The 9,428-nt window shown below is 53.3% G+C and overlaps 1 protein-coding gene across 2 annotated transcripts; it reads left to right on the top strand.

The window, feature by feature from the left end:
* Positions 1 to 3: 3 nt before the first annotated feature.
* On the top strand, positions 4 to 8,174 carry LOC124464997 (chromatin complexes subunit BAP18-like). Of its 2 annotated transcripts, XM_047016950.1 has the most exons (6): positions 4 to 484; positions 940 to 1,034; positions 1,382 to 1,483; positions 5,569 to 5,789; positions 6,087 to 6,191; positions 7,411 to 8,174. In XM_047016950.1, the coding sequence occupies exons 1-6, from the start codon at positions 464 to 466 to the stop codon at positions 7,473 to 7,475; spliced, it is 609 nt and encodes a 202-aa protein (XP_046872906.1). In that variant the 5' UTR covers positions 4 to 463; the 3' UTR covers positions 7,476 to 8,174. The 2 variants fall into 2 exon arrangements, with proteins under 2 accessions (XP_046872906.1, XP_046872907.1); XM_047016951.1 differs by lacking the exon at positions 1,382 to 1,483.
* The last annotated feature ends 1,254 nt before the right edge of the window (positions 8,175 to 9,428 follow it).

The following is a 9,428-nucleotide window of genomic DNA, read 5'->3' as shown; positions in this document are numbered from 1 at the left end:
GGTACAAAATAAAACTGTGATTCAATATAATGTATAATTAAAATTGTAATATATATTTTGTTCGCTGTGTGGAATTTGGACCAATCAGCACTCCACATTTATCAGAGCTTACATACGATACTTCCGTTTGCCAATTGATGTCGTCGTTTGAATGTAGCTAGCTAGCTCGTAGCTATCTACGTGTAACAATTAACCATCATAGCACACACGAATCCAGTTATAAGTCCACCGTCAATAAAAATGTGATGGTTCATATAAATATTTATATTCTGCTTGTAAGAATATTAGCAGGACGCTGCCGAAATTGTGAAGAAATTACACGACAACACAAGATAGCCTACGTTAGCCTAGTTCTCTTACAAAACCTCACCAATAGGCTACTAGTTAACCTAGCTAGCTAATTGTTTTTTGTTTCCAAAAGTACAGTAACGCTTTAAGTTTGACTCCGTTAGCAATCGGGGAAATGACTTCGGCCTCAACAAAGGTGAGTTATCGCATGGTTTCATTTTTGCTGCAATGCTTGGGAAATGTTACAATGTTGTACAGCATCATCACTTAGGCTACTTCTGCTAGGTTGTTAATCTAAGCAAATACGATAGGCTACATTGTCGCTACTCTGCCTAACTAGGTTATTCTATTCTAGTAGACTTAAACCATAACAAGGCACAATGAGTAATTCGTCCGGTAAAAACAGGTTTTTGGTAATGTTTTGTAAAAAAGAAAGAAAAAAGTTTTAATGCATATCTCCCTCCATTCATTTGCATAATAGTCCGCACGGTGTCGCCACTCTCTTGGTGAACTTATGCATCATAGAAACAACCGCTTAGAACACGACCCAGCACGTTCATCAGATTTAATCAAGCATGAATCCGTTGCATTAACATGTACGTCCCATGACGCGACTGTTAAATTTATTATTTATATCTCCTTTGCCGGTAGGTCGGAGAGATCTTCTCCGCGGCGGGAGCTGCCTTCACCAAGCTGGGCGAACTCACTATGCAGCTACACCCTGTCGCTGACTCCAGTCCTGCGGGGTAAGACACACACACTTCTACACACACCTTTCAGACACACACACACACAAACCAAGCTTGCCTTATTCCGAAGGCAGTGTTTCCTCAAGTCAGGGCTTGTCTCACTGTTTGTTCTCCCTAAACCACCAAGTCCAGAAACAACCTAGTTAAAACCTAATACGTGGGAGTATCTGGACATAGTCTTGGCTGTTCAGAACTTGTGTTAGGATTGGACCCAAGGGTCTAAGGCTAATATTTTCATTGGGTCTAGTGTTAGGATTGGGCCCAAGGGTCTAGGGCTAGTATTTGGATTAGGCCAAAGGCCTAGTGTGTGAACAGGCCCTAGCGGTGTGTGTGTCTCCTTGCAGAGCTAAGTGGACGGACACTGAGATTGAGCACCTGAGATCGGCAGTGGTGAGGTTCGGTGACGACCTCAACGCCCTCAGCTCTGTCCTCAAGGAGCGCACCGTGTAAGAAAACATGCCGCCATCCCTCCTTGTATCCACCAGTCCGGCCTTGTATCCACCAGTCCGGCCTTGTATCCACCAGTCCGGCCTTGTATCCACCAGTCCGACCGTCTGTCCGTTTCCCTCTAGACTTTTAATATTCTCTCTCCGTGTCCCGTCTTTTATTTATTTTGTATTTATGGGGGACTTCACCTGGTCTTAGTCTTTCATTAGGCCTGTTCACCCCACTGTTTAAAATGGTAGTGTTCACACTGACCAGTGACACACTGAAACAGTGACACACTGAAACAGAACAGTGATACACTGAAACAGTGACACAAGCCCTACTTAGATCAGGGCAGGCCTGTAGGAGGAGGGCAGGCCTGTAGGAGGAGGGCAGGTCTGTAGGAGGAGGGCAGGCCTGTAGGAGGAGGGCAGGCCTGTAGGGGGAGGAGGGCAGGCCTGTAGGGGGAGGAGGGCAGGCCTGTAGGAGGAGGGCAGGCCTGTAGGGGGAGGGCAGGCCTGTAGGAGGAGGGCAGGCCTGTAGGGGGAGGAGGGCAGGCCTGTAGGAGGAGGGCAGGCCTGTAGGAGGAGGGCAGGCCTGTAGGAGGAGGGCAGGCCTGTAGGGGGAGGAGGGCAGGCCTGTAGGGGGAGGGCAGGCCTGTAGGGGGAGGAGGGCAGGCCTGTAGGAGGAGGGCAGGTCTGTAGGGGGAGGAGGGCAGGCCTGTAGGATGAGGGCAGGTCTGTAGGAGGAGGGCAGGCCTGTAGGGGGAGGAGGGCAGGCCTGTAGGAGGAGGGCAGGCCTGTAGGAGGAGGGCAGGCCTGTAGGAGGAGGGCAGGCCTGTAGGGGGAGGAGGGCAGGCCTGTAGGAGGAGGGCAGGTCTGTAGGGGGAGGAGGGCAGGCCTGTAGGAGGAGGGCAGGCCTGTAGGAGGAGGGCAGGCCTGTAGGGGGAGGAGGGCAGGCCTGTAGGGGGAGGAGGGCAGGCCTGTAGGGGGAGGAGGGCAGGCCTGTAGGGGGAGGAGGGCAGGCCTGTAGGGGGAGGAGGGCAGGCCTGTAGGGGGAGGAGGGCAGGCCTGTAGGGGGAGGAGGGCAGGCCTGTAGGGGGAGGAGGGCAGGCCTGTAGGGGGAGGAGGGCAGGCCTGTAGGGGGAGGGCAGGCCTGTAGGAGGAGGACAGGCCTGTAGGGGGAGGGCAGGCCTGTAGGAGGAGGGCAGGCCTGTAGGAGGAGGGCAGGTCTGTAGGAGGAGGGCAGGCCTGTAGGAGGAGGACAGGCCTGTAGGGGGAGGAGGGCAGGCCTGTAGGGGGAGGGCAGGCCTGTAGGAGGAGGGCAGGCCTGTAGGGGGAGGGCAGGCCTGTAGGAGGAGGGCAGGCCTGTAGGAGGAGGGCAGGCCTGTAGGGGGAGGAGGGCAGGCCTGTAGGAGGAGGGCAGGCCTGTAGGAGGAGGGCAGGCCTGTAGGAGGAGGGCAGGCCTGTAGGAGGAGGGCAGGCCTGTAGGGGGAGGAGGGCAGGCCTGTAGGAGGAGGGCAGGCCAGTAGGGGGAGGAGGGCAGGCCTGTAGGAGGAGGGCAGGCCTGTAGGAGGAGGGCAGGCCTGTAGGGGGAGGGCAGGCCTGTAGGGGGAGGAGGGCAGGCCTGTAGGGGGAGGAGGGCAGGCCTGTAGGAGGAGGGCAGGCCTGTAGGAGGAGGGCAGGTCTGTAGGAGGAGGGCAGGCCTGTAGGAGGAGGGCAGGCCTGTAGGGGGAGGAGGGCAGGCCTGTAGGGGGAGGAGGGCAGGCCTGTAGGAGGAGGGCAGGCCTGTAGGGGGAGGACAGGCCTGTAGGAGGAGGGCAGGCCTGTAGGGGGAGGAGGGCAGGCCTGTAGGAGGAGGGCAGGCCTGTAGGAGGAGGGCAGGTCTGTAGGGGGAGGAGGGCAGGCCTGTAGGATGAGGGCAGGTCTGTAGGAGGAGGGCAGGCCTGTAGGGGGAGGAGGGCAGGCCTGTAGGAGGAGGGCAGGCCTGTAGGAGGAGGGCAGGCCTGTAGGAGGAGGGCAGGCCTGTAGGGGGAGGAGGGCAGGCCTGTAGGAGGAGGGCAGGTCTGTAGGGGGAGGAGGGCAGGCCTGTAGGAGGAGGGCAGGCCTGTAGGAGGAGGGCAGGCCTGTAGGAGGAGGGCAGGCCTGTAGGGGGAGGAGGGCAGGCCTGTAGGGGGAGGAGGGCAGGCCTGTAGGGGGAGGAGGGCAGGCCTGTAGGAGGAGGGCAGGCCTGTAGGGGGAGGGCAGGCCTGTAGGGGGAGGAGGGCAGGCCTGTAGGGGGAGGAGGGCAGGCCTGTAGGGGGAGGAGGGCAGGCCTGTAGGGGGAGGAGGGCAGGCCTGTAGGGGGAGGAGGGCAGGCCTGTAGGGGGAGGGCAGGCCTGTAGGAGGAGGGCAGGCCTGTAGGGGGAGGGCAGGCCTGTAGGAGGAGGGCAGGCCTGTAGGAGGAGGGCAGGTCTGTAGGAGGAGGGCAGGCCTGTAGGAGGAGGACAGGCCTGTAGGGAGGAGGGCAGGCCTGTAGGGGGAGGAGGGCAGGCCTGTAGGAGGAGGGCAGGTCTGTAGGAGGAGGGCAGGCCTGTAGGAGGAGGGCAGGCCTGTAGGGGGAGGAGGGCAGGCCTGTAGGGGGAGGGCAGGCCTGTAGGAGGAGGGCAGGCCTGTAGGAGGAGGGCAGGCCTGTAGGAGGAGGGCAGGCCTGTAGGAGGAGGGCAGGCCTGTAGGGGGAGGAGGGCAGGCCTGTAGGAGGAGGGCAGGCCTGTAGGAGGAGGGCAGGCCTGTAGGAGGAGGGCAGGCCTGTAGGGGAGGAGGGCAGGCCTGTAGGAGGAGGGCAGGCCTGTAGGAGGAGGGCAGGCCTGTAGGAGGAGGGCAGGCCTGTAGGGGGAGGAGGGCAGGCCTGTAGGAGGAGGGCAGGCAGTAGGGGGAGGAGGGCAGGCCTGTAGGAGGAGGGCAGGCCTGTAGGAGGAGGGCAGGCCTGTAGGGGGAGGGCAGGCCTGTAGGGGGAGGAGGGCAGGCCTGTAGGGGGAGGAGGGCAGGCCTGTAGGAGGAGGGCAGGCCTGTAGGAGGAGGGCAGGTCTGTAGGAGGAGGGCAGGCCTGTAGGAGGAGGGCAGGCCTGGGGGAGGAGGGCAGGCCTGTAGGGGGAGGAGGGCAGGCCTGTAGGAGGAGGGCAGGCCTGTAGGGGGAGGAGGGCAGGCCTGTAGGAGGAGGGCAGGCCTGTAGGAGGAGGGCAGGCCTGTAGGGGGAGGAGGGCAGGCCTGTAGGGGGAGGAGGGCAGGCCTGTAGGGGGAGGAGGGCAGGCCTGTAGGAGGAGGGCAGGCCTGTAGGAGGAGGGCAGGCCTGTAGGGGGGAGGGCAGGCCTGTAGGGGGAGGAGGGCAGGCCTGTAGGGGGAGGAGGGCAGGGGGAGGAGGGCAGGCCTGTAGGAGGAGGGGCAGGTCTGTAGGAGGAGGGCAGGCCTGTAGGGGGAGGAGGGCAGGCCTGTAGGGGGAGGAGGGCAGGCCTGTAGGAGGAGGGCAGGCCTGTAGGGGGAGGAGGGCAGGCCTGTAGGGGGAGGAGGGCAGGCCTGTAGGGGGAGGAGGGCAGGCCTGTAGGGGGAGGAGGGCAGGCCTGTAGGGGGAGGAGGGCAGGCCTGTAGGGGGAGGAGGGCAGGCCTGTAGGGGGAGGAGGGCAGGCCTGTAGGGAGGAGGGCAGGCCTGTGTAGGCAGGCCTGTAGGAGGGCAGGCCTGTGTAGGGGGAGGGCAGGCCTGTAGGAGGGCAGGCCTGTAGGGGGAGGAGGGCAGGCCTGTAGGGGGAGGAGGGCAGGCCTGTAGGTGGAGGAGGGCAGGCCTGTAGGGGGAGGAGGGCAGGCCAGTAGAGGGAAGGCAGGCCTGTAGGGGGAGGGCAGGCCTGTGGGGGAGGGCAGGCCTGTAGGGGGAGGGCAGGCCTGTAGGAGGAGGGCAGGCTGCGGTTATGCTTCTTCAGAAGACGGATGGTCGGAGAGGGAGGAAGCCTGGCAGCAACACACCATTAGATTTATTTCAAAGTCAAATTTGTGAAACTGTACACTCACTACTGCAACCCCCCCATACACACCCCCTCTCCCCCACACCCCCTCACACACCCTGTCCTCCCCTCCAGAGGCCAGATAAAGACGACAGTCAAGAGGAAGCTGTACGAGAACAAGGTGCCCCTCTCCTCCGACTCCCCCAGAAAGAACTCCAAGAAGGCCACCGTCGCCATGGTGACCTCCGCGGGGCCAACAGTCATGGCCGCGCAGACCGGCCAGGTCGTCGTGACGACGGGGCTCCAGGGCCCCTCTTCCCAGGGACACCCCACCATGAAGAAACAGAAGACGGCAGGTGAGAGGGGAGTGTGTGTGTGTGGGGGGGTTGTTATGTGTGTGTGTGTGGGTTGTTACGTGAGTGTGTGCGTGGGAGGTTTGGATGGAGTGAAGTTACAGTTAGGCGTGCAATCTCCTTTAAGCGCGATATTCGACACTGTTAAGACAAGTCTGTACATGTACAGTTTTATTAAGTATTACTTTCTATAAAGATAAATTAGCTTGTTGTTGGCACTTACAAGTCCACATCAGTACCATTATCAGTTTTACCCTCCACACACACACACGATGACCATTCTCTTCCCGTCTTGCCCAGACGTGACTCTGAGCGCTCTGAACGACTCGGACGTGAACAGCGACCTGGTGGACATCGAGGGCCTGGGGGAAGGGTCTTCCGCCAAGAAGATCAACTTCGACCAGGGTAAGAAACGTTAGCGACCCATGTGAGGAGAGAGTCAGATTCAACGTCGACGTATTCGTTCAGCAGATGCTGTTATCCTAACCTAACCCTAACCCTACATGGGGGGTTTCGAACCTTGGGCTCTTGATCTGCGGTCAAACAACCCACCACTTACCTGTGTCCCCATCCCGTACGTAAATAAATAATAGTGGTGTTGACACAGCCATGTGTTCAGATATGCAGGTAGCTTAGTCAGCTTTTGTGTTGACACTAGTGTTGTCATGGTACCAACATTTCAGTAGTCGGTACCAATACCAGTGCAATTTCATGGTACTTAATACATTTTTTTGAAACTAAAGCAAAAATAAAAAATGATGAACAACTCTCATTTGTTGACAGTAACAGTCACCTACAATATCTAAGGCTGTAGCCTACTTATGACAACAGAACATCAATACAATCACAATGCATGTAAGCCAAACAATGTGTGTGGAGACTGTGGACTGAGTGTAGACATTAGGGAGCTCAGCATATGACTTAAAGATCATTTGTAGAGCTCCAAAATATGAATCTTGACTTGAACATCATTTATAAGAAATAGAAAGAGTGGATTCAACACGCTTCATGGGGCTCTTAAACTTTTGGTCGCTCCACAAGCACAAATTAAAATATACATCCCAAACCCCAAAACACAAATATCGACAAACTGTCATCTAAAAGCCTCTGTAAGAATGCGTTAGTGGGCCCTCTTTTTTCGTATGCTCCAGTATTGGATATTGCATTTGCAGTCTGCTGCAAACTATAAAGGACATGAACAGGGATGTTAGATAATTGGTTTCTGGTGATCGACAATGTTCTCATCTGCCTCAAAACCCAAAGTATTTCCATACGCGGCTCTTCCACTTTTCTTGTCTTCCACTTTTAGTGGAGCCCCTGCAGCATTAGCTGCTTGTCCAGTGTTGCCAAAATGTAGCGACTTTCCAGAGAACCTTCTGATTATATTTTTTGGGGGGCAACACTATGCTTGTCAGCGTCTGACTCTGCAACCCAGTACTTCAGATATTTTGGTATCGTACCGTTTTTTGTTGTTGAACACCAACTTGGTACAGGTTTTTGTGACAACACTAATTGAGACTGTTCTCTTTGGTTAGAGCATCTGACTTCAGGTTTAAAACAAGTATTCTTGTGTAATAGGTTCATATTTTTAAATACATGTTGTCCCATCCCCCTCCCCTTCTAGACAACCTGAATCTTGACTCCAGCCTCATCATGAGCTCCAGCGACTTGCCTCTCCTCTCCCGCTGACCCCTGACCTTTGACCTCTGAGAGGAGGAGGAGGGGGGGACTTGCCTCTTCGTCACGGATGGCTGCGAACCCGATGTAAACACGTTGATCTTCAGCACCAATGCTCAACACTGTTGTCTAACTGATCCCACTCAGCAGACATTAGAGATGATCACATGACCTACCGCACTCAGAATTATTACTTTTTATGCCCACACACACCTACCTCCTGCCAGTTTAATATTATTTTCATGATACACAATATAGCAATATACTCCTATCCAACTCCCCCCCCCACACAAACACACACACACCCTGATCTATTCAAGCCCAATAACAATATTTAACACTATTGGAGAGATTTATTTTTTTCAGTATCAGTGCATACAAATCAAAATTGTATAAATGGTAAAATCATGTACTTGTTAGCTGTTTGCTACCCGTTGCTATGGTGAGGATGGAGAGGTCATCACTATCGTATTGTAGGAAAGGTCAAGGGTTAGATGATTGTTTAGATCTGTGTCACCATTTTGTTTTTAAGAAACAGCTGTAGGACCTAAGATGGGGGACACATAAATATTCACTCCTGATGAACAAGAACACTCCTAGTTTATCAGAGAGCAAGGAGTCTTCGCGTTGTAGTTTCTGGGTAGAAATTGGTCACATGAACAGCATGTGACTGAATTATCTTGAATAAACTCGTTTTTGTATTTAACCATTTTTGGAGGGTGGTTTTCTTCAAGTACGTCAGTTTCATGTTGCCGCTTCACTCCGGTGTAAATCGGAAAGCGTTTACCTTTGTGATGGAACGGCACTGCAGAGGTTATTTACAGTCGTGGCCAAAAGTATTGGCAGTGACAAATTTGGTGTTTTGCAAAGTTTGCCGCATTAGTATTTGTAGATTAAAAAAAAAAAAAAAAGTGATTCTATGGTATGCTGGATAACAATGATAAACATTTCATAGGTTTCAAAGGCTTTTAATGGTAAAATTGGATCAGTATATGCAGTGTCACCTTTTATTGCAATCGGTTTGCTCTGATTACCCAATCGGAATGATAATGAGTTCACCTTACTAGTACATTTACATTTATTCATTTAGCAGTACTCATTCACACTTTCCAAAGTGCAGATGATATGACTTAGTGAAATGATGTGAGCTGGTCATTCAGTCCCAGGGCCCCAAAACAGGGACACATGGGGGTTTGTGATAAGGTTTAATTTTTTGCCAATGACGCTTTTATTTTAAATACATCTGATCACTCTGCAGAATAATCAGAAAAAAAAACGATGTAAGTCAACACCACAACAACCGAAGCTGTGAACTTTGAGAAACATAAAATGTCACTGCCAATGCTTTTGGCCCTGACTAAGCAGCAAAGCCGACAGCAGTCTGAGCTGGGAACATCTCTTTCACAAGTCTCTCCAAAATATGAAAAACTGAATATAAACCGATATTACGGCACAGGGTTTATATATCTGAAGTGTGATGATGATACAACAGTTTTATCAGTTCAACACTTTATTACAATGCAATAGGGTCAATTACTTGCTCCATCCGAAGTTTCACTGAAGCAAGATTAGAGTTATTCTAACACACAGTAGTTATACTGCTGTTAAATGTTAAAACAGTTCAAGTTTAATAGCGTTTAACAAGAAATGGATGTTCTCAATGAGGTTCTATATTTTCCAAGTGCATTATTAGGTTATAATCGATGGAAAGTATAATTGTTAACTACCATTAGAATCACTGCTATGAAATACCAGCACAGATGTTTGACTATGATAAATTATCCTTAATTCTTGCACAATGAACATCCATATGCACCAAACACTGTCCAGATACCTTACTGCTGGTTCGATGATGATGATGACGACCGTGTGGGTCTGACTGGAGCAGCACAGTCTTTACTGGCAGTCTGGAGACCAGTACCAGTAATGATGTGCTGCTAATGCCAGGCACACTGACGGAACCAT

The sequence above is a fragment of the Hypomesus transpacificus genome, unplaced genomic scaffold, assembly GCF_021917145.1.
Source record: "Hypomesus transpacificus isolate Combined female unplaced genomic scaffold, fHypTra1 scaffold_437, whole genome shotgun sequence".
NCBI classification, from domain to species: domain Eukaryota; kingdom Metazoa; phylum Chordata; class Actinopteri; order Osmeriformes; family Osmeridae; genus Hypomesus; species Hypomesus transpacificus.
The sequence above is the reverse complement of the archived record's forward strand: the minus strand, read 5'-3'. Positions and strand labels throughout refer to the sequence as shown.

Bases quoted from the DNA above. Each gene is read 5' to 3' on its own strand.
- LOC124464997 (XM_047016950.1), top strand. From the start codon at position 464: ATGACTTCGGCCTCAACAAAG. The intron at 5,790-6,086 runs GTGAGAGGGGAG...CGTCTTGCCCAG, and splicing joins GAAGAAACAGAAGACGGCAG to ACGTGACTCTGAGCGCTCTG. The intron at 6,192-7,410 runs GTAAGAAACGTT...CTCCCCTTCTAG, and splicing joins GAAGATCAACTTCGACCAGG to ACAACCTGAATCTTGACTCC.